Source organism: Cricetulus griseus (genome assembly GCF_003668045.3).
Source record: "Cricetulus griseus strain 17A/GY chromosome 1 unlocalized genomic scaffold, alternate assembly CriGri-PICRH-1.0 chr1_1, whole genome shotgun sequence".
NCBI classification, from domain to species: Eukaryota; Metazoa; Chordata; class Mammalia; order Rodentia; family Cricetidae; genus Cricetulus; species Cricetulus griseus.
The window spans coordinates 130,978,324-131,003,985 of NW_023276807.1; the positions used below are offsets into that span (position 1 = coordinate 130,978,324).

Consider the following 25,662-nt stretch of genomic DNA (forward strand, 5'->3'; position numbering starts at 1 on the left):
CCTGGTTTACAGAGCCAGTTCCAGAACAGCCACAGCTACACAGAAAAACTCGTATGTGAAAAACTAAAAATAAACAAACATGAATAAACAAAATAAAACCTAAACTAAAATCAACTGAGGAAAAATAAGACAAAAGAAGAAACAGCAAGCACAGGAGGTCTTTGGTGGCTGTGGACAGCAGTGTCAAGGGACTACAGTAAGATGGACAGCAGGTCCCCAGGTGAGGAACTGGGAGAAAGAGCATGCATTTCCCAAAGTGTAATGTGAGCACACGCAGCAGGAGGGAGTCCTACTGTGGGTGAAGGAATGAAACTTTTCTCTGGAGGCTTTCTTTTTTCAGTAGAAGAAACCAAAGTGTTGGTCTTTTCCACCTGTCACTAAAGCATAACAGAACCTAAAGTTGGGGGGCGGGGTTGTAGGAAAAATGTGCACTTTGGCTCAAAGTTCTGGAGGCAGCAAGTCCAAGAACTTGCGCTGGTGGTGCAAGTTCCCTGTAACTCTGATGGGAAGCAGAGGGAAGGGCTTCAAGTGCAGGAAAGCTAGCACCAAGACAGCCTTGCCCCGTGGCAACACTAATCAATGCTCTACCATAACTAATGGCTCTCATGGCAGCAAGAAGTTGCACAGGCTAGCTTTCCATCCACTCACAAGAGCTCCACTCCAATGCCACCTTCCCCAACACAGGAACATCAGGGACCTACTCAAGCCACAGCAGCGTTTATTAAAGGAAAGGGCAAGAAATATGGAGTGTTGAGCCTGAGATTACCACGTAGAGAAAACTATCAAACACTTAAACAGGAAGAGCTATTTTTTCCTGAGGGATCCTTAGGTAGGTGGAAAGAGCCAAGGAAACAGGTGGATAACATCCTCTATTTTTCTATTACATAAGCAGCAGCGGCATGTGTTAGGAACAGGGGCGGAGCAGAGGGACTTAGAGCACAGGCTCAGCAGAGGCATTAAGGAATGGGAGAAGCTGGTGAAAAGCATGCAAAAGGGCATGCAAGTGCTACATGTCTTTTTCCATGTACGCTGACTCACCAAAGGTATACAGTGCATGCTGCAAGGTCCCAGAGGATGATGACAAGCAACTGGGTGGGGGGTGGGAACTAAGGCAAGGGAGGGAACAGTGAGGGTGAGAGGGCTCCAGGGGTACAGAAAGCCTGACCTACCTACAATGGCAACCACTTCAATGGCCAGCAGTCCTGAGCCAACATCATACTAAGCTCTGACTGGCTGCACAATAAGCCTAGTTTATTGGCATCATGCAGACGGCTGTGACCCTCAAGTTACAGATTAGCAAACTGAGACACAGAAAGGCTAGGATTTTCCCAAATCACATGGCTACTGAAGAAGTGGCAGTGCCTGGATTGAACCAATCAGATCCTACCTGTTCCTCCAGGCTTCCTGTTACCCTCAGTGTTCACATCAATGAAGGGCTCAGAGAGTCCCAGCCAATGCCAACATGCTTGAGTCTTAATAATTTTAACAATATTTCACCATTTTAGCCATTTTCCTGCTAAAATACTGAATGCTACCCTGCTCTCTCATACACTATTTGACCACTTAAGTTTATAGTAAAGGTTCTCAAACTTCCAAAGCTTGAGTTCCAATTAGGACTACAAGAAGTAGGGTGTGTTTTGAAAACTGTCAACCATTTTGTTAACGATAAAGCAGTTTCCCAAATGAAGGACTTCGAGCTCTGTCCCCAGTCTCCATTTTCCCAACTCCCAAACCAGGCCTACCCTACCCAACCCATAATCTGGGGCCCTCACAGATTTGTTGTGTCTCCAAGAATAAGCTACCACCTCACCTTGAGAACCTGTAGTGCCCTGGAGCAAGTCAAACAGGCCCTTCTCAGCCCTGACATCAAAGATGATCCCTTCCACAAATACTACCCAACAAAGACCAGATTATATCAGTATTGTTTGGAGTTTTTTTTCCCCTAGACCTGGCCAGCTTTAGTTAATTCACAGTACTCTAAGGGCTCACTGTGTCTCTGTTTGGCCAAGGGCCTGATGAGCAGATTACAAAAGAAGATGTGAAGGAAAAATGACTGAAGATGTCCAGAAGTGAGAAAGGGTGAGGAATGATTCTAAATCAACCTAAAATGCCAAAAGCAATTTTCTACTGTTTGCAAAGTATTTCTAACTGATCAGAGAAGATGAGACACAATGGGACAGAAGTGTCATTCCTAGAGACCAGCAGGCATAGCAAGAGGGGTTCAAACATAATAGGGAAGAGATAGTAGAAAACAGAGCCACCAGACAAGTGGTCCCTGGAACCAATTCCAACACAGCTTTGTTCAATCAAGGCAATGAGGAAGCAAACACTCCAAGTGCTCAGCAAGGTATGCATTCATAAGTTCAGGTTTCCCACACAGCCATCACCAGAGGATGGGAAGACAACCCCTCCCAAACACACATTCTATCAGCTAACTCTCCAACCACAGTGTCCAAGAACAGTTACTTAAAGTCTAGAAAACTGACTGAGATGGCTATCCATTCGTTCCCCTGAAGAGACTTTTCTTCGAGCACCTTTGCCACCAGCCACCTCAGTGACAATGAACAAGACACTTCACCTGTCTCAGCCTCAGTGTGCTTACCTAGAAAATCCTGATCAGGAGCCTGTGTTCTTTATGGTCTCAGAATCTCACAACTCAACAGCTTTCTCCAGCCCCATCCACCCATGATTCTCTGGGTTTAAGAGACTGGAGAGAGCAAACCCAGCCTCCGTGTCCACAAGGCCAAGCCAGAGCCCTCAAACACCACCTCTTTTACATCTCACTCCATAATCGAGCGAAATCTTACAAAAGCATTCTGTGGGAAAGTCAGTACTGCCCTGATGGGTAGCGTATGATCTCTACCCCACTTACTTTGCCCCACAAATATTAATAGATGTGATTAGACTTGGATAGGGAGACCACAGCATTCAGAGTTTAGACCGCAGCTCCAACGGCCTTCAATCATAATGCCGAATCTCTATGAGGCAAATTCTACTTCACAGGAGAAGAGGCAGAAGTTCAGATATGGGATGACACTTGCCTAAGGCCTCACAGTTTAAAAACAAAAACTGACAAGAGGCCTGGTTTGGGCAGTACCACCACCTTTCATCCCAGCACATGGGAAGCTGAAACATCACTGGAAGTTGGAAGGCCAGCCTGATCTACAATGCAAGTTCCAGCTAGCCAGGACTATCTCAAAAAACAAAACAAAAACAAATACATAATTTCTCAAGTCCTGAAACCCTAAATCAGAACCACGATTGTAACAATCCATTCTGTCCCTCACAAGCCTCCATAGTTCCAGAACTTATCAGCTAGCCCCAAGACTTACCAGGCAGTACATGGCTTCTTAAATTTTTTCCACTTGCAACCCCCTTTTTACCAGAAACCCTAGGTATGTAGATATATAAAAGGGTACACAAGTCACTTACTTTATAATATAGTTAATCATAAGGAAACAGAACAATTCTTCTAAACATATCTTTCCATTCAGGGAAGGGGAAGCAAATTTACATACTAATGAAATGACTGTACTTGTTTACTTTCAGATAAGGAATTAAATCTTGACTGAATATCTGATACTACAAAGAACATCTTCAACACTTTTCAGAATTTATTAGATACTTTGATTTTTTGTAATCATCATTGCTAATAATTCTGATTTGCATGGATATATAGTACCAAATGACTGAAACACATTTAGTCATTCTGGAAGTTGTTGAAAATTCTGTCCCAATTTCAAGGCAAAATCACTTGATTATTTTTCTGAAGCTCAAGTCAGCGACTCAAGCAGCAATTTTGAAAACAAGGAATTCTAATGCTGTCATCCAAAGATACACTATTTTAATATTTAGACGCTGAAGAATGACTAAAGTCCCTCCCATGATTTCATCACTGTTTCTGCCCAGCAGAACGTGGCATGTGTGTGTACGGTAAAAGGGCAGCAATCTATAACATAACAGTCTCCATGAGATCCAGGGGTTCCCAGGCAGCACTCATCAGTATTGCCTCATGTAGCATCAGGTACCGGCAAAGTGTTTGGGGGGGAGGGAAGCAATGAAGCCACAGAATCCAACATAGACAATCCCTTTCAGAAATTTCTCGGGCTCATTGCACATTTTAATTTTAATCAATTTTTGGTCACTGTACATTCACTTTACCATTGCCATAGTTTTCATGACCGCACATTCAGTGTGGAACTCTTACGGGGTCACTACCTATAGCAGAAGAAGCTGTGAACAAGTAGGACCCCATCTGCTTTGGTGAGGCTATAGTTAAAGTACAGTCAAAATCAATTACCTATAACAGGAACTTAATGCAAATTCTGTTAAATGAAACCATCCCCCAAATATTTCTGTGTGTCTATGGAGACACCAAAAGTCACAGAGTCTGTAGAACTGTGTCCTGCTCTCAGGGCCAGTGCTGAGATGTAGCCTTCACTCAAAATCAAGAAGTTTAAAAATGGGTGAAGTGTAAAAATGGATGAAGAGAACAAGTGAACCCATGTGGGCACTGAAGAAAAACATGAGTCCGGATATCAGTGTATTTAAACTTTGTGGGTCGGCTCCTATACAGGTAAGTAAGTGCTGGAGCCCCACTCTCTGCACCTACCTACCTGCAGAGCCTTCCTACCCCACTGCATACAGCACCCCCTCCCTTACTGTGTCAAAACCTCTAAGAAGTTATAAAACTTGTGAGCACCAGTCTGCCTTGGCAGGCAAAGGCTGCTTTGGAATCAGATGGAAGCCTAGACAGACACCTCAGTAAACCACATGGGAGCCCGTACTATCAGGATCTGAACCCCTGGAAACCTAGCATTGCTAAGGCAATCATCTGTAATGGGGAAATGCATACCAGTTTCCAATGTGGTTACTCAGACGCCACACTTTGAGCCCAGCCTCTCTGCAGCCTGGGTTTCCTTCTGGAAGTACCACAGGGGTTGAGAAGGAAAGTACCAAGAACCCAGAAAGGATGAACACTAAGTAGACCTACAGAGAAAAACCGAACCTGTTTAAACAAAAGAGGAACAGGCAGTCTCTACAGGAGGGAGGCTGGGAACAATGCAGAATCACTCCGAACCCCAGATCACTTCCACATCAAAGGACCGAAACTGAGGTGACGGCAATATAAAAAAAAAAAAAAAGTAAAAGAAAAAAAAAAAAAAACCTAATCTAAATATTTGCCATCCCTGGTTTCAATTTAAACTAAGGTCGAGGGTGTGATTTTACAGTCTAAGAAAGTCCCCAGCAATCTCTAACACTGGAGGTCATATCTTAATGCCACAGAACTCCCTGACCCAACAAGTCCCTTAAGGGGACAGAAAGGCTGACCATAGACAACAGCCACTGACACTATCCCTTAGGAAAGGACGAACTCCAGGATACCAGAAGGTCTGGAGAAGTCACTTGCTTAAGTTCTGGACTCCTCAGGCATCTTCCAGCCCACCCCAAACAATGGCTGGTATTCAGGACACAAGAGAAGTGGATCACACCAGGCCTCACCTGAAATGGGGCATGGTTAGCTTACCACACTTCCACTCTGGCACACTAGCCAGGAAACCATCAACCATGCCTCAAAGGCAGAGAAGGCTGAGGAGTTCCAGAGGCACCTCAAGAGGCAAGGCACATCAGTGAAGTCACACAAAGGATTATGCCAGAATGACATCAGGGCCGGGGACAGCACCTCTCTTTCTTCTTGTTCTCCTGCCCTCTTCCTGTCCCCACATCTGCCTGCCTGCCCATCCATCTGTCCATTCACCTTTAGCTGTTTTCAATGCTGTGCATAGGAGAAGGTTTTACATCTTTAGTTCTTGGTAGCCCTGTCTTCTAGGGCAGAGCTGGGAGGCTGGAAGAGAGGTGTAGAAAGACTTTTACTATAAACCCATCTGAACATTTCAAGTTGTAAATTACACACATGCACAGGAGAGGTAGTCTCTGTGTTTATTTCTGACATATGCCTTTCAAAAAAAATACATAGTTTGCACTGTAGAGGTGGCTCGGTGGTTAAGAATACTTGCTGTTCTTTCAGAAGACCCAGATTTGGTTCCCAACAACCTCATGGCTGCTCACAATCATCTGAAACTCCAGTTCCAGGAGATCCAATGCCCTCTTCTGCCTTCCATGAATGCTGACACACATAGTACACACACATTCATGCTGGCAAAACACTACTATACAAATAAGTAAAAATAAACCTTAAAAAACAAACTAACAGATGGGCTACAACTTTATCAACTGACCCCAAAGATGGTCTGTAGCCTAAGTCAGCACGTGCCATCCCATCACCTCTCCTGATGGCTGAGAGGTGCCTCCCTCCAGGGAGACACTATGTATTATCTACATATACTTGCATCTTCCTTCGGTGTAAAAATCCTCTTAAGGAGAAGTTACCTACGAGGAGATAGTACTACACTGACAGCATTCCTCAAAAAAAAAAAAAAACAAAAAAACTCAGCATCATAAAAACCCCCAATATTAACTATAAAAAGCAAAAGGTCATTCAGAAGTACAACACTAACTCACTTCTTCACAACCCTGCAAAGGCAAAGAGAACAGAGGAGCTTGTTTCGCCTATGACACATGTCCCATCCCCATATATAAAAAGTGTTCACATTAGTCACAGACTATACTGCATTGGATTTTTATGCAACAGTTGCTACAGACACAACTTGTACGCTCAATGGTAATGGCATGGCATCTAAAACTCTTTTAGGAAGGAAGACAAAAGGGAAAGAAGGAAAAATGGGAGGAAAAAAACACAGTCATACACATTAGCTAGAAACACAGTAGGTAAGATATGAATATTCCTGCCCAATTAACATGGTGCTGTTCAATGCACTTGCACACTGAAAATTGGATCTGGACTCTATGGCAGAAAGGAATCAGCCGAAATGACTACCCATATCCTCATTTGGTAAGTAAATCAGAGCCTTCCATGCATCACAGTGGTAATGATAGAAAGATAAGTCCAGCAGAAACAGCTAAGGTCAGACATTTTGTCCCCTTCCCTGCCCACTCCCCACACCAGCACACCCCACAGAGACACAGGTCAAAGTTACCAAACACAAATGGAACACAGAAATCAAAACAAACAAACAAATAAATAAATAAAACCCTCAACTTAAGTCGAACACTTCTGAATGCCATAAGGAGGGCAGGTAGATACCAGTCACAGCTTCTGGGATGCAATGAGGACACCCTGACCCCAGCCACATACAACAGGTGACAGCCGAGGCATTCCTTGAGAAGGGCTCCCAGATCATCCATGGAGCACATCCACCCCACTCTAACTTGACAGGTACTTTTGTTTCGATCTTATTTGGGTCTGATGCAATTAGGTCCTATTTGTCAAATGCCAATGGTTCCCAAAGACGTAAATAAGCAGGTTATGCCCAAAGCTGAACATCCGCTAAACCTGAAGCAGTGCACACTGTCCAGTGGCCTTTCCTGAAAGACAGCCATACAAAGGATGCCCTGGCCTCATCTACACCAACAGAGAGTTCCAGTTTGCAAGGACGCAAAAGGAGGCTACAAATAGCAGTATATTCCTAAACCAGCTTTGTGAGTTGGCCCTCAATGTGAGATGGTCACAGGACACCAGCTCTCTGCAACATGCCAGGTCCCTACAGGGACACTAAATCCAAGCTTATGTAACCTCACCAATGGCCACTGCCCACTTTTCAGAAAGCTGTGATACTAACAGATCTGTTCATGTTCCTCTCAAGAAACCAGGCAAGACTAGGCTAGAAATTATTTAAGCTACAGAAAGAAGGCCAAGTAGTACAAGCCAGAAGAAAACCATCGAACAGGAAGCAGAAGACAGGTCCAGATGTCCCATTTCCTTAGGAGGGGAGCACTGGGTATTCCTGAACAAATCAGTGACTCCCCTGAGACAGACAGAGGGGGGTTGACATAGGGGACCAAGCTTGAGGAGCTGGATACCTGGCTTCTGTGTACAACATCCCTGCCAGGGTTAGGAGGCCAGCCAAATCTTACCAGCAAGCACAGAATAGAGCAGGGACTAACTACACAGGGAAATGAGGGTCCTGAGCAGAGCAAAGGCTTCCCAAAGGAGCTGGCCCAGCTCCCATGGTGGGGACAGGAGGTTCTCCTCCCCAGGAAGTTCTAAGGAGCAGTGGTTTCCATGCTCCAAGCCTTTGGGGTGCTCAGATACTTTGCCACCCAACTTCAATGACAACTTCAGTGTTTTTACTTGCATTTATCTTCTTTAATGCCCACAACTCTGAGATGGATGTTAGTGTTGTGTTGAACATGTAATGTTGCACAGATGCACGAGTGTGTGTGTGTGTGTGTGTGTGTGTGTGTGTGTGTGTGTGTGTGTGTGTGTGTGTGTGCTCGGCAGAGATCAGTACCAAGTGTCTTTGCCAATTGCTCTCCACCTTGTTTTTTGAGACAGGATCTCTCACTGAACAGAAGCTCACTAACTGGCTACAATGGCTGGCCAGCAGGCCCCGAAGGTCCTCCTGTCTCCACCTTCTCCCTGACACTCATACACACACACTCACATACACACACACACACACACACACACACACACACACACACACACACACACAGGGATCCAAACTCGACTCCTCATGCTTAGATAGCGAGCACTTTACAGGCAGAACCATCTTCCTGGACTAAAGTTATTATTTTGTGTCAGCTCTTTTATTTACCTGGCTGGTGTTTGTTTTGTTCTGTAGTAGTGGGCAAGAACTCAGGGACCTGCATATACTAGGTTTAAGTGCTCTACCACTTACCCAGTCAATAGATGACCAGACAAAAGTTGCTATTGTTAAAGCCATCTAAGAAATGGAAACAATAAAGAATAAAGCATTGGAGTCAATGGCTCCTCTGGGGAGTGGTTGGGTAGAGACTTGAGCCCAGGATCACTGCAGGCAAGACAGATTCGGAGCCAAAGCTGGGCAAAGAGACAAAGCAGAAAGGAAACCAAGTATTTCTTGTTTACACTCTGTTCAAGTTGCCTCCAGGCTATGAGACCCCAGGGCAAGCTGAAGTTTCCCCATCAACAAAATGTGGACAAAAGTTGAAATGTTGTGTGTTTTCTCTAAGATTAATTTGGTTTTATCCCAGTTCAGTGTTGGTGACAATTAGTAGCAGTTACAGACATAAAAAGCCAGACACACAGAAAGACAATGAACCCCAGGAGCCTGACTAGAGGGGGCATTACTCCATGTGAGGTACAGAAAACATGAGCCCTTAATGTGAGGGAATAGCAGCTATGGGCACTGCCATGCCACATGGCAGGCTAAGTAGATTTCACAATTAGCAGTACAGAGCCATGAACCATGGTAGCCAGTCAGGACCACGGTGCACAGAGCTGCAGCAAGCAAGGCTGAGCCAGGGCAGGCAGGCTCCACTCAAGGCAGAGCTGTGGCAGGCAGGCTTCTCTTAAGGCCAAGACACAGCAAGCAGGCTCCAATCAAGGCAGAGCCACAGCAGGCAGTCTCCACTCAAGGGAAAGACACAGCCGGCAGGATCCCACAGAAGGCAGGCTCCACTCAAGGCAAAGACACAGCAGGCAGGATCCCACTCAAGGCAGAGCCACCAGCAGACAGATTTCCACTCAAAGCAGAGCCACAGCAGGCTCCACATGCTCTCACATCAGTCACATACAGCCAAGCTTCTCTTCCTTCCAGGAACAGGAAGCGGAAAATGATTAAACAGAAAACTACAAAAGTCCTAAACAGAGGGCATTCTGATTAGTCACAGGTTCAGTCAGGCAGTTCCCACACGCCAGGCACGTGGGTCTGGCTTCTGAGAACCTGAGAACTGGGAAGGGAGGAGGGATAGCCAGGAAACCTCAAGGATTTGAGGCCACTGAAGTCACCTGATGTGAAATCCCCTCGACTACCTCAGGAGCAGAGCCAAGGGAAGAGGTACCAACAGGGAAAACAAAGATCCAATAGGGAAAAGAATGCTGAAAAGATGAGACATAGACAATCAGGAAAACCCCAGAAGGGGCAAAGTTAAGTCTGAAAGTCATTAGCATGATGCCCAAACAGAACTCTGAAAACCTGGCACAGAACTTTAATATCAGAACATAGAAGCTGAGACAAGAGGATTAAGAGTTCAATGGTTGCCTGAGCTACAAAGCCAAATTTCTTTAAATTGTTTAAAAATTAAAATCTTCAAAAATCTACACATAAAAAATACTATAATCATCACATATTGATATTTATTTGTTCTGTTATTATACCAAACACTTTATAGAGATAGTAACACATTTAACCTTGACAATGATCCCAGTTAGGTAGACATTACTTTAAGCCCCATTTTACAGGTGTAAACACTATACCACAGAGAGGTCAAATACTTTGCCCCAGGTTGCACATCTAGCAAGAAGCAGAGGTGAGGCAGGAGGCACTGTTCCCTGATGCTCTGCTATCTATGAAGTGCTAGAGTGAAGGCTCTGGCATTCAGTACAATCCCACAGACTAGAATTACCCACAGTTCTTCCTGCAATGGGTAATACGATGGACACACAGAATTAAGGAGAGCCTTAAGTAGACAAGTAGAGAATGAGCTCCAGAAGTTGTCCTCTGACCGCCACATCTGTGCTATGACATGTGAACTCCCCAAATCCATGCAAATACAAAAGAACACACACATATAATAATAAAAATTTTAAATATAAAATGAGTGATTTATGCATAGAAAAAAGTAAAGTGTTGGACAACACTTTCTCAAATTAGTTAATATTTACTTTTGATTCGTAGAGCATTAACATATTTTTCTCTATTTCTTTACATTTTCTAAAAATATGTTAGTGATAATCAGAAGAGTTGGACTTTTCACTACAGATAATGAAGTCAGAAAGGAACCTTTTATTACTATTGGGTCAAACATGAAACTGCCAGAACCACAAGTGGCAATAGTTGACTATTGGCATTTTCCCACGGTCCAACCTAACAGTAGTATTCATTCTGCAGAGGTAAACCAGAATGCAGGACTAGAATCCCTCACTAAGGGGACTGCCCAAAGCTATAACCCACAGTGACATCCCAGATACATTCATAGGCTGGAAGCAGAGACGATGCCATGAAACCTCTGATGCACATCACAGAAATCACTGGTCAAAGAAAACCAAAGGTGTACCTTGCTTGAACTTCTGTGTATGATGAAGCATGATATGAGCATATGAACAGTACAACAATGACCTGATAACTTTCGCTTTCCTATTATTTTGCAAATACCATTGAACCTTTCTCTAAGTAGAATACAAGAGTAATTACAAAGATGATCCCAGGCATGTTTTAATGTTGAGATATATAGCTTCCCAATGAGATTTGACTATCTCAGTATTCTAACACACACTGGGTGTCCTAGAGTTCAATTAAATTCTGCCGCTAACAACCTGGAGTTAGTGTTGAACCACGAGCTAAGAGCTATCCCTGCTACATGGCCCCCACTTCAGAGGCCAGCCTCCAAGAAGTCTCTTGGCTAACTTCATTTCTGTCTGGTTACATATTTGAGGGTCTCCACAATGCCTCCCCTCAGTTTCAATAATTTACTGGAGTGACTTTTAGAACTCAGAAAGCAGTCTTCTGTGACCACAGGTTTATTTCAAAGACACGGCGCACCAGGACACCCAAGTGGAAGGGATGCAGGAGGCAGAGGGCAGAGGGCAAAGGGAGGAGGACAGCTTCCACACCCTCTCCAGGGTACCACCTGCCAGCACAGCCCTAAGTTCATCCCTAGAAGCCCCTTCACTGCCCTGGTACAGAGCTTTTAGGAAAACTGACAGACTCAATCATTGGCTGATGTTCACTGAGCCCCAGAGATCATGGTAAGGATAGAAAGTTCTGGCCCCTCTATCACATGTCTGCTCCCTCTCATCACCAGGTCCATGCTGAAGCTATGTAGGGCCCAACCCACAGTCACCTCACTAATGAAATCTCAAGTGTGGTCAAAGGGGCTCTTTATATACAAGAGAGGCTCACCCATCTACACTCCCTTTCAACGGTGAATAAATTCAGGGTTTTTTTAAAGACATCTGCACCAGAGATGGGAGGCACCGACCCATTACAATAACCAAGGTCAAAACCTCTACTCAACAATATTTCCAGGTACAGCACTGTCTCAGCATGGGCCTAGCAATTCTCCAATCTCTCTGTTCAACAAAACAGTTGTCCCTCCCTCCTCAAGTCCTCTCCCATCCATACCAGAGATGGAGTCTACTATCTATGGAATGACTGTTGACACAGCACAGACACCAAATATATGCAAGATCACTCTCACACTGCCCTTCTCCCTGTCCATCTCCCTGTGACATTACAAAGCACTGAGGAGCAGAGAAATGGGCCTGCAGGAAGTGACAGAAATGGAACCCCTGGTCAAGCTAGGGCTTTAATTCACCCCATGTTGACTTGTGTTTTATTATAGACACTGTCCTAAAGGTGACAGCACTCCATTCGGGAAGGAGAAGCAAACAATGTGCACTTGAAGAACTGCAGGGCAGAGAAATAGAAATGTCCAATGGGCTTCCAAAAATACATTTTTAACAGACATGATCCTATATGCCAGCTGATTCTGATGATTTCCAAAGAATGATAGACTAGAGACAAGTGGGTACCATGACTGCTTCTTGGCTTTCACATGACCAGGGCTCCACCCACTATACTAACTTCATGATTCTCATACCTGGCATTCCTTAAACTGAAAGATTTTTCCTATGCACACATCACATAAAACCTACTGTATTGGCAGGGCATTGGTGGCGCACAACTTTAATCCCAGCACTCGGGAGGCAGAGGCAGGCAGATCTCTCAGAGTGCCAGGATAGGATCCAAAGCTACACAGAGAAACCCTGTCTCAGGGGGAAAAAAAAAAAAAAAACCTACTATATTGTTATATGTTATGTTTGTGTGTTTGTGTCACTTACAACGAATGGTATTATTTACTTGATCCCACAGGTGACTCCTAGATGTTTTTTTTTTTTTTTTTTTTAAAAAAAAAAAAAGCATTATTTTGCACTTGGACTCCCTTGTGCTCTCCTCCCCACCTGCACCCTACAAAGATACAGGAAAAGGAACCAAGCCACCTCAATGACAATACGGTACCTGCCACAAACTCAGTGCTATTCATATCAATATTTGGGGCTCTTGCATCACAGAGCAATGCCCAGGGCTCCTCTGGTCCTCCATCCACCGCTCCCCAGCCTGACCATCCCTTCTACTGCCTACACAATAAAGTGCTTCAAGAGCTCAGGGGCCTCACCTTAGCCTCCCCAGTACAGCTTCCCATCACACAACAGTCACTGAGAAAGTGTTCTACATGAACTGCAATTAACTTTTGTTCCTAGCTCCTGTACCTTCACCCATGCTGTTCCATGGGGTTGGTATGTGTGGTCTACTATAGTTCCCTTTGTGGATCACTTAAATGCCCAATTCTGGGCTATGGAGTCCTTCCCGGCTTTCACTTCAAAAAGGAAGTCTCTTCCTGAGATCCCACACAATACTTAAGTGTGATTCTGATTACACCAAACTCCTTTTTCCATTACATCACAAGACTTCCATTCATGGCTTATCTAGAATTCTCCATTGTATGTTTCACAGGACAAAAACTAAATCAGTAGTTCACTGGTTCCACATATACAATAGCTACCCAGCAGTATCTCAAATACAGAAAGCCCCGTGTTTTAATTAACCGTGTGCTGTGGGCACAAGATTATCTACAAGCTTTAGCTGCAACAACTATCATCGGACACCTACTTGGCAAATCCAAGTGTGAAATGTGTTTCCCCTGAAAAGCCCAACTTACCTGCTCAATCACCCAAACTTAAGCATGGCTCAAGCCTTGGCTTTTGCGATGGTGGCTGTTTGGTATTTTGCCCTTAGCAGAGGCAAGAAGGTGGAAAGATCTGGGAAAGAAGTGAAAAACATTCAGGCCATGATAGCATAGACTACATACTTGCAAAGGAAAACAAAGCCATGTCTGTGGCTAGCCACCTGCCACCTTGCCAATGCCAGGAAGTCACAGCTGTTGCTTTCTATAATGTGGCTAATACAACATGACTATGCTGGGAACTTCCAGCTCCAGAGGCCCATGAGAATAGTGGGAAATGGATGTCCCCTCCCCACCCCCCTCCCCCCCCCCAGCCTTACACTGTGAGACAGAAAGTCCAGGGAGTGCTTCAAACTTCCACTCCTTAGAGGAATCTCAGAAAGTCATGTTATGTCCCTGTGTTTGCAAAGAGGAGGTGTCTTGCCAAGTGATCAGCACTAAAAGGAGTTCCTCCTTGGCCCTGTGTGGCATGTAACATAAAGGTTCTTCATGCACCACTCACACTAACTTAACCAGCTGGCTAAGGAAGATTATCTAATTGGTGTTCTTTGGTGAATTAAACCCATTTTTTCTTCCCTCATATCTCCACTGTGCTGTAATTTTAGAAAAAACAGCTGTTATGGGAGGAAGGGGTATCTCACTATGCAGTCCTGGCTGGCCTAGAACTCACTATGTAGAGCAGGCTACCCTAGAACCACCTGCCTTTGTCTCCTGAGTGTTGAGATTAAAGGTGAACACTACCACACCCAGACAGAAAAACATTTCTAATCACATGCTCATTGTATTACCAGCTTCAGATGGTAACTCAAGCCTATAACTCCAGCACTCATGAGCCTAAAGCAGGACTACAAATACATTTTTTTTGTCTGTTTTATGTATAGGGGTGTGTCACTTGCCTGTATGTATGTACATCATTTGCATGCCTAATCCTGTGGAAGACAGTAGATGCCCTGGACCTGGAGTTAGAGACAGCTGTATGTAATGATAAATCTTTCCACCAGCCACGAGAGCCCCGCTGCCACCTGGGCACCCAAAATAACACACAGAGATTAATATTAGGTACAATGCTACTGGCCAATAACTAGGATTTCTTATCTGCTAGCTCAGTCTTAATTATCAACCATAACTATTAATCTACATATTTTATAAAGACTTATCTGATCAAGGACGCTGGAGGCTTGTGCCCTCTCTTGCCAGGCTCACATAGAGACTCCTGTCTTTACTACATTTCCCAGAATCCTCCTCGACTCCTAGCCTCACTTATCTTGCTTCCCTATTGGCCAACAGTACTTTATTTATCAACCAATAAGACAACATATACACAGAAGGACCTCCCCCATCAGCTGTAAGCCACAATGTGGGTGCTGAGAACCAAATTGGGTCTTCTTCAAAAGCATCGAACACTCTTAACGTGTGAGCCATCTTTCCCACCTCAGAATTGTACATTTAAAGTCTACTTAAACTACAGAGTGAGTTCAAGGCCAGCATGAGCTACCCAGTGAGACCCTGTCTCAGGGAGGGAGAGAGGTAAGGCAATATCTGAAGACATCCTAGGTTAATTATTTTTGAGTAACAAAAATCTACATTCTCTTGCTAAGATGCCTTGGTCTCCTCTTAAAGTAGATGGAACAAGAATAAAAATGACAAAGAAATATAAAACTTTGCTCCAACTGTTGATGGCAGAGAAAATATGTCATTTCACATCATACAAAGAACATTTGGGGACCAGGAACATCCACCCAGCTTTGGCTTCTCATCTTCTGTGATAAGCAAAAAATCTTGCTTCTCATTCTGATTTACTCCCTGTAAGTCTCACTTCCCTTCCTGCTACAAAACAGACTATGGTAACCTGCTCCTCACAGTGATTGCAAAAGTTAAATATGATCAAGCAATCAAATATTTAATACATCTCATATACTCAGCCGAGACAGAGTTCTAGTTAAGAGGAAACATAGAGTTGAAACCAGTGCACACAACTGAGGGCCAACAACACGAAAGAGTTACAGCACAACTGACCTGCATTCAGGCCATCATCACAAGAATACACTCTGAGAGAGGTCACAGGCAAGAGTTCCTGGAAGCATTATTATTGATCTCAGCTGGAAGCATGGATACAAGACAGGATAGGATAGCCCAAGACAATGGGTAGGAGCACAAAAGAAGAGGAGTAAGCCCACCCCCCAGCCCCCTGCTCACATCTGATATTTAGCCAACATTACCAGGAAATGTGACAGAAAAACAAACTCTCCCTCTTCATCCCAAGCCTATTGTGCTGCCTTAGCCTCTCTTCTGCTATGAAACTCTGAGGGTTCAATCATGAGGATGCCACACTAATGACTAGTAATGCCACACTTCCTTTATCTAAAAAAGCTAACCACTTCTAAACACGGCATCCAGTTAAGTCTCCACCCTCCTAAAGCCTTACAATGTGAAATAAATGTGAACATTTAAGCCCTTAGGGAACACACTCAAACCATATCCAAACCATCACACACACACACCTCTTCAGCAACTACTGGCTCCTTTCACCCAGCTACCGCCTACAGCTGCACAGTGGAAATTTAAACCTTATTTGCTCCAGAAAGCCTGCCCAACCTGGCCTGGATTCTCAATTCTCCACGCGTCCCACTCCCAGTCCCAGGTTAGATGCTCTGACTCAGTGCCTCTCCTTACAGAGGTGCTCATTGCCCTCATCTTTTCTGACAGCTCCACGGGGCAGTGAATCCACGGACTCTGTTCACATCACTTTACCCTCTGTGTGCTTTGTTAGGTGTTGTAAGGTGCTTTGTTAATATTTGGTGAATGATAAAAATCAATCAAAAGAACCTATTGCTATGGTTTGACTGTGTTAAGATTTAATTCCGAAATTCATGTTTGTGGTGTACTGAGGTGGGGCCTTTGAGAGGTAATTGGATTAGATGAGGTAATGAGATGAGGTTCCATTGTGACATTAGCAACTTTATAAGCATGTATGCTCTGGCTTGCCACATGATATCTTCTACTGTGTTGTGATGCAACTTGGAGGTCCTTTCCAAATGCCAAGCAGATGCCAGCAACATGCTCACTGACTTCTCACCCTGCCAAACCATGAGCCAAATGCACTTCTGCTCTTTATAAACTACCCAGTCTCAAGCATTTTGTTATAGCAATTGAAAACAGGCCAAGCTGCTCATGAAATAAATAGCTTTAAATATTTCATGTGTTGTGATATCTAAAATATCACACACACACACACACACACACACACACACACACACACACACACACACACACACACCTGGCATGGCACAAGCACTGGCTGTCGGAATACAATTGGCCCTGCCTTTGAAAAGACTCATGAACAGATTTGGAGTTTACGCCAAAAAATGTTCACTTCCTCTCCATGTCTCTGGATCCCCCAGCGTCCTCATGATTGGCATCCTCTCTCCATGACTAGTTTTGCCACCTTTGGAAGGAAACAGAACTCAGAGGCTGGTAGACAACAGAGTGTCTAATTAATCCAGAGAGGTGCAGAGGGACTCATGGCTAAGATCTGAGAGTGAATGTTAGGAAGAATAACTTCCCACACTAATATAAAGAAAAAGAGGGCCAGAGAGCGGTCTTAACTGAGTGCTCAATTCCCAGCACCCATGTTAGCCAACTGACAACTGCCTGTAAATCCTGGTCCAGGGGATCCAACACCTTCCTCTGGCCTGTACACACATGTACATATATATTTGCACTCATATGTGTGCACACATGAACACACACAGACACATCAAACATTCACACAGATATACACATATACATAGAAAACTTTTTCTCAAAGAAAAAGCCTGGATTCCAGTTCTAGCCTTTTTTTCTTCATTCACATTTTAAATACCTATTGTATTCCAGGTCTCACTTCAGACCTGGGCCTCCAGTGGTGAACAAGATCCACATATGATGTCACCCTAATGGCTGCTAGGAATGAGCTGCACCTGACTCCTTCAGGCCACAGAATCTTTCTGGGCTCAGTTTCCCCATATGCACAGCAAAGGGGATAATAACAAGATGAGCATCTCTAAATGCATTTGACTAAGAACAACAGCCACCCCTAAAACAGCCAGTCAGTCACTCTGCTGAGGTCAGGTTCATCCCACACCAAAGAACTTTGAGTGTGTGAGCACCAGGAGCAGGTGTGTGGACCAAGGAAACCTGCCAAGAGCAGAGAGAGATGCATGCTGGGTCCACTTCAACACAAGGACACTTCAACAGGACAGGAGGATCCTAGAGGGAACAAAAGAGCTTAAATCTTGGTAGTCCAGCTCAGTTTCCTCTCTACTAAATAAATTCTGAGAACATCATCAGGAACCCTGCCAGCCCCTAATACTACAGACTCTCCTTTCCTGCCATGAATTCTATTTCATCCAAACAGCCCTGGAAGTAAAGAGAAGCCCAGTAATCAATTAGACCCTCAATAACCAAAGCATATATCATAATCATTCCATCAAGTTCTAAGGAAATACAGACGCATTTTTGCACCTACAACTAGATTGGTTGGCTGCATTGATGAGTCCATCCCCCAAGGTTCTTCCAAAAGAAAGTGCCATGGTCTGTCTTTACAAGAGTAATGAATGGTGTCTTTGCCTCGTTCTCTTTCCTTCCTTGTATTAATGTGACTGCCAATGACTTTGCCTCCCAAGAGAACCCCCAGTCAAGCCCATTGTCCCCTATTCCTCCTCCCCTAGGGTAGAAGTACTGCCCAATCCTGCTTCCTCGAAGCCCCCTCATCCCCTTCCATTGTCAGCACCAGAACCCAGAGCTCCATGGTATAGGACAACGGATGCTAGCAGATGGCAAAGAACCAGAAATGACATTTCTAGAGTGTTTAAGGTGCTGGTTGGATTTGTTTTGATTGTTGTTTTGCTTAAACAAAATTTCATGCTGTAGCCCAGGTTAACTTGGAACTCACTATGCAGCTCAGGCTGGCCTTGAACTAACAGTAATCTCCCGCCTCAGTCTCCTAATGCTGGGGTCACAGGCTTAAGACCAGCTTTGGAGTGCCTAAGAACTTCATTTCACCCTTTCAATGTGAAATGTTAGTGTCTGACTATGAACAAATAATAACAACAAACCCTTTGAACACAGCAAACCCTGCCCCAAGCACTCACATGCTTTGTCTCACACAACTGTGATAATAACCACATGAGGCAGCTTGGCCATATTTTCTCCACAATACAGGTAAGAAAGGTAGCTTAAAGATTTGTTTTCTCTGTACAACAGGCACTTTTATCAGTGGTTGGAATGTTGCTATACCCAGGAGTTTGCAAACCTAGCAAGGGAGGGTGCTTACAGGCGGCTCTTTTGGAGGGCTGGTGGCTGGTACAGGAGATAGGAGAACCCAGGCTGGGAATTGTCTCTTTCTGGGATCCCAGGGCAGTGCCAAAGGAGGAAAGACAAGGAGGCCTCTGGGTATTGCAAGTGGGAATGGAAACTGGGTCTCCTGAGTTCAAGCAGGCTGGCCAAAGGAGCCTCAAGATAAGATGACTGGCCCCAAGAACGCAGATTGCCTGGGGTATCCACCACAGCCCAAGATGTCCCTTGGTGGATCCAATTTCTTTCTCTTACAAAGAGAGCCGTGTCACTAACTGGCAGAGAAATGCAGAGAAGAAAGCCAGCCTCGCCTCTCAACTTACCATCAAAGTTCCATTACAAACAACATTCACTCATAAAGCTACCGAATAGACAAAAGCCCAGCTGCATCCAGGTGTCTTTATTAGATTCCACTCTAGAATGTCTAGAATATCAAGGCTCTTCTCCTGAAGTGTTGTGCATCAGAGGGGTAATTCATGGCTATTTGGCTGTTTTTAAAACTCTTCACTGGCTATTTGTCATTTACCAAATCTCTGTAAGATTTTAAGATGGACTTTACTTTTATTTTATGTGTGGAGTATTTTGCTTCCTTGTATGTATGTATATGTGCTATGTTCATGCCTGGTGCCCATGGAGGACTGTCTGGGTGCTAGGAATCAAATTTGGGCCATCTATAAGAGCACTTACCACTCTTAACCACCACGTCTTTCCAGTCACTATGCAGGATTCCTGCTATTTCTCCATTGGATGTTTTTAGATATTTGCATGGAATACTTGTACTTGTATATAACAAAGGTTATATACAATATATACATATAGAAATTCTCCATTTCTCCAGCCATAAACATGGGATTAAAATCAGTCTTATGGAATTGCAAGGATTAAATGACCTGAGTACAAAGCCCACCCCACCTGCCATCAAACAAGCAATAATAAACACTGAATCCTCCTTCCAAAAATGGTAAAGAAGTCACAATGCACTAAGGCCAACTTTCAATTTTAGACCTTCAGTCTTATACAGATCTTTTTGTTATTTGTTTGTTTGTTTGTTTAAGACAAGGCCTCACTATATAGCCCTGGCTGTCCTGAAATTCACTATGTAGACTAGGCTGACCTCAAATTCAGAGATCAGCCTCCCTCTACCTCCAGAGTGCTAGGATTACAGGCCAATGCCACCATGCCCAGCCTTCTTACACAAGATTTTTTACTATCTTCGTTTAGAATCTCCAAAAACTTTACCAACTCCTTGTTGTATATGACATTTACATACATTAAGATTGTACAGTATTAAATCTAAGTAAATTTTAACATATGAATAATAAATCATAATTCCTGGAGTAAAGACCAAAATTGTATTGATGTCATTTACATGCAAATAAAAAAATAAAACTTTAAAATCTTTACCAGCTCCAAAAATCACAAGTACACAAAGATTACTGGACAACCAACACTAAGGATAGTAGTTTTAGGGGGTTTTTTTGTTTCTTTGTTTTGGTTTGGTTTGGTTTTTCGAGACAGGGTTTCTCTGTGTAGCTTTGAAGCCTATCCTGGCACTCGCTCTGGAGACCAGGCTGGCCTCCAACTCACAGAGATCCATACACCTGCCTCTGCCTCCCGAGTGCTGGGATTAAAGGTGTGTGCCACCAACGCCCAGCAAAAGTATTTTTATTTTTTATGGTTTTTCCAGACAGGGTTTCTCTGCGAACCTTATGAAGGCTAGCTCTTGCAGACCAGGTCCCAAGTGCTAGGACTAAAGGCGTGCACCACCACTGCCCCAAGTAGTTTTAAGTTTTAACTAATGATAATTTAGATTATATTTTCATATCTGTGTGTGTGTGTGTGTGTGTGTGTGTGTGTGTGTGTGTGTGTGTCCTTTTGTAGGGCTGGAAATTGAACCCAGGACTCCTGTACATGACAAGCAGGCAGGTGCTCTACCATTGAGCTCATCCAAAGCCCAGAAACCACAGTGCCCTGATGCCAAGTTTCAATTTTAGTCCTTCCAACTTACACCAGATTTTTTAAAAAAATAATATCATTTGTTAATGTGTGTCATTTTTAAATAATGTAATTAAAATGGCACAACACATAATAAGACTTCAACATCAAAGCCCAACCCGTCTTTAAAGAAGTAAAAACGAAAGTTTTCTGTCTGAATCACCTGGACGGTGGCTTCTCACATTCAAATCCTCCCAATGTCTGCCTACCCTTTTCTGAAGGGCTAGGAAATACACAGAGAGAAAAAAAAAGAAATGACAGCCACTGGTAACATTTTTCATTTCCTCTTGAAATTTGGAGGAAGCATGAAATCCCAAGCTCCAAACAGTAACTTTTTTTTTTTCAAAACACTGCACCCAATGTCTGTGTCTCATGTGGATATTCAGCTAGGCAGCTACCCAGCCAAAGGAAAACCCAGAATTTAATCAAACATATCTTCAGCATCTAAATGAGGAATCTGAGCGGGGCTGGATGGACGCCCACAGATCCCAGGCCCCATGCATCTCTCACAGCACCACCCTGGAACTGTTTCACTCCCCTCTCCACTCAAGGGCTGCGCCCACTGTCTGATAGGAAAAGTGAGAAACCAATAAGCCCAGAGGCTGAGTAACCAGAGAACTTAAGTACATGAATAAGGCAAGACATGGAAAAGCTTCTCTGGTGTTCATAGAGTAGTTTCTAATGCCACTTTTTAGGCCGTTTACAAAAAAGGAAGTGAGAGAGACTGTCGCCACCCACTGTGAAGCTATCTGTCCTTTTTCCACTGCACGGCTGCACATACCTACATGTTCATGCTATGAGGTTTGGCTATCTTAAAACTATCTTACAATATATGGTGCTGAGGGTGACTTATGCTCTAAATTCTCTGGGTAGCAGTGGAAGACAATGGAAAGAAAATGAGTTTAAAATCAAGCAAGCTGTGTTCTCTCTCTCTCTCTCTCTCTCTCTCTCTCTCTCTCTCTCTCTCTCTCTCTCTCTTACACACACACACACACACACACACACCTACCTTACCCAATGCTTACTGATATAGTACCTACGTGATGACAGGCCTCAAATGCTCTACTGAAAATAAATGCATCTTGGGTTTTGAAGAGTAAGTTCTAAAATACACATAAAGTGGCCAAGCAAAGCACACAGCAGGCTGGCTGTATGAGTTCCCATCTCTTTCTTCCTACTTCTCAGCTTTGATTCCAAAGATATCAGTCAGATGCCAGCTTGACACGAGCCTCAAAGCCTGTTAGCAAATTTGAACCTGCAACCTTTCCATCTCAGATACTTCACTCATCTCAAGCATTAACTTTCACCAGAAAGGTTACTAGCACAATTAGGTAAGACCTTCTTCAGTCCCATTGCAGGCCTGACACCCAGATGTTGTTCAGAAACCCAGCAAAGCATAAACCTACTCTAGGAAAGGGTATCTCCTGATGAAGGCTGATTACAAGCCTCTTGTACTAAATTGTAAGAATCTGACTCCCAAGTTAAGCTTTTTTTTTTTTCCCAAACTCTGCAACAAGTGATTACAGCCAGATACTACCTGAAGCTTCCAGTCGAATTTGAACCTATTTCATAATTACAAGTCCCAGCAAAGAAACACAGGATGCACACAAAAGTCTCGTATCCAATCAAACTCATCACTAGCTTCCCTTTCCCCTGGGTGGATGGCTGAAGGAAATGTGAATCTGCTAATCAATACTCAAGAGACACATATCTATCCTGTCCCCTTCCTAGCACGTTGCGATTCCGATGAAAAAGTAAAGGCCAAATGATAAGCCAGTTTCAAAGCTAAGTGACTGGAATGCTCAGGACTGAAGAGCAGTGCATGTATTTTATAAAGGAGACAGTCGCTGTTGGAAGCCTTCCAGCTGCTTATTATTTGGGCCTGAAGAGGAGCCACCCCTGAAGGCAGCTTGGCAGAGCCTGCTGACGTAAGAATCAGTCTGTGGTAACCCCAAATGGCCAGGAAGGCTTAATCTATTTTTTTTTTAACTACTGCAGTGAGGTCGCAATTAAGAGGGGGAAACAATGATTGGGAATCCCTGGTGTGTGTCTTATAAAAACAGGAGTGTATGAGAGGGCTTCCTTTAGAAGAGATTTCAGTTAGAAACTCCCTCCTGCTGAGAGCTCCTAGTTGAGGACAACACTTAGCGTCTGCTTCGCTGGTGGCTTCCACCCTGACCCCAGAGGATTCCTTTTGTGATGACAGGATCTGATACAAAGAAAAAGCAGGGTACATTACAGATGTGCCTTTCCTCTTTCCCTACCTAATTTATCCAGGAGATATGGGAAGGAGTACGAAATTACTGAGTTACTCTACAAGAATCCATAACCACCTGCAAAGACTGGAACTTTCAAGGCTTTAATACAACGAAAATGGGGGGGGGGGGAGGAAGGGGTAGCAGCACCCGGTCCCGGGTATCAAGATCTTCGCCTGGCGAGGCCTTTGAGATCAGGACGATAGAAAGGGGTCCGCCGACCAGCCCCTAGGGCACGCGCGAGAAGGCGCCCCAGCAAGGCGACACTCTGAAGAGTCCGGGTAGGGGTCCCGCGGTCCTCAGAAGAGGCAGGGAAGGGAAGGCGGGAGCACGGCAGGAGGGTGGGGAGGGACTCGAGAGCCGCGCCGAGCGCCGCACCCTGCCCGGGCCACCCCAGGACACCCAGATGTTCAGAGCCGGATCCGGTATCCGAGCAGGACGCGCGCAACTCAGGGAGCGGCGGGGCTGCGGGGTCGACCCGTCCCTATCCGCCAAGCCCCTCGCTCCCTTCCGCGTGCAGACCCGACTCAACACCTGGCGCCCCCGCCCGGACCACGCACTCACCCGGGGCCACCAGCGGCGAACTCATGGCGCCTCCCAAGAACATCGCAGCAGAGAGCACAGCGGACCCCGGGAGTCCCCACGGAGCCATCGCCGCGTCCTGCGCCCTCCTCTCCCCGGCAGCCGCGTCCTGGTCCGGAAAGATGGAGAAGCTCCAGAGGCGCCCCGCAGATTGAGCCGCGGAGCTCGGCCTCGTCTAGCCCCTACTCGCCTAGCCCGGACCCACCGAGGCCCCGCCCACCATACGGAAGCCCCGCCTCTGTCCGCCGCACCCGGATCCCAAGAGGCCTGGCCCCACCCCACATGCATGGACCCGCCCCCCGCGCCTCTCCCTGTCACTCCCCCTTCCCGGCGGAACCCTTTGAACGCGTCAGCCGCGCGGGTAAGCCGTGACCCCGCCCCAAGTCCCGCCCTCCGCTGCCCCGTTCCGCCTCCTCTGGTTGGGCGGGCTTCCTTTTGAAACCCTGCCCAGCAAGGTGGCGGGACAACGCGGGAGCCTCGGGCGGGTTGCTCCTTCTTCTGGGTCCTGGGACTAGATGTGGGAAGAGGAAGACTGAAACTGTGCCAGGAAGCCCAGCATGGACCCCAGACAGAGCCTGCAGTAGAATGGAGCGATGTTTTTTCTTCTCTATTAGAGTCTCTAGCCAGTTAATTAACCTGGGCTAGTGGTCTAGGAAGGAATGCTTTGTTCAAAGTCATGTTTGGTTATTTGAAAATTAAGGGGAAAAGATGAAAAACTTCCAATTGTTCCCATCGCTGCTTCTGTCTAAGATTCTTCTGTGGAGGAACAGTTCTCCACACACTTCCAGGAATAACTTACAGGGCTTTGGTTTGGTTGCTTGAGTTGGATTCCATTTTGTTTTAATCATATGCCTACATTGCAACTTGCAAACACTCACCTGAAACAGCTCTTCGAGTTTATTCAGTCACTTCTTAGGTCTTTATATCCTCACATCAGCTCTGTAAAGCGAGTATTATCGCCAGGAAGTGAGCCCACGATGTTTAAGCCACCGTGCTTATTGTAATTAACTCCAGTGTTTGCTCACCCCACTAACCTCAGCACCTGGCTCAAGGACAACATGCTAAAAGAGGTCAGACGTAGTTTTTAAAGGAGAATGGGCCTTTTTCTGAATAGCTACATCTTAACTAACCCTTGGAGACTCCATAACAAGGTCCTTAAGGCCTAGACTTGTCAGATTGAGTTAAGCAAGCCCTGAGCTAAAGCTGAATGCAGGCTGGGTCTTCAGCCTCTTCTGTAAGCTGACTGACTGATGGCTTGGGTGTCAAGGGAGGGTTATTTCTCTAACATCCTCCCTGTGTTCTGCTTGTCTGCTACAAACAGCACTGATGTGAGAATTACCAGGGACAGTGGCTGAGGCTGAAGGTTGGAGACCCTACCCTTTGAAGCTAAAGGCAGGCACTATGGGTCCTGTGACCTGTTTGTGGCACATCCTGTAATCTGACAGACTTAGAAGAAAGCCTTTTCTACTTGTATGTCAAAGGGAAAACTTGAGATGAATGCAAAGAAAAGACATTGTACTACCTAGTTTTATGTTAACTGGACATAAGCTAGAGTCATCTGAGAACCTCATTGAGAAAATGCCTCCATAAGATCTAGATGTAGTGCATTTTTCTTAATTGGTGATTGATGGGGGAGGTCCCAGTCCATTGTGGGTGGGGCTACCCCTGGGATGATGATCCCGGGTTC

General features: G+C 44.9%; 1 protein-coding gene across 1 annotated transcript in view; it reads right to left on the bottom strand.

The window, feature by feature from the left end:
- The window catches only part of LOC100773300 (RELT-like protein 1), a 58,987-nt gene extending 34,793 nt beyond the window's left edge, over positions 1 to 24,194 (bottom strand). The window contains exon 1 of the mRNA XM_027390720.2: positions 23,958 to 24,194. Within this exon, the coding sequence (XP_027246521.1) occupies positions 23,958 to 24,045 (88 nt within the window). The 5' untranslated portion in view covers positions 24,046 to 24,194. The remainder of the gene's footprint in view (positions 1 to 23,957) is intronic.
- Positions 24,195 to 25,662: the final 1,468 nt, after the last annotated feature.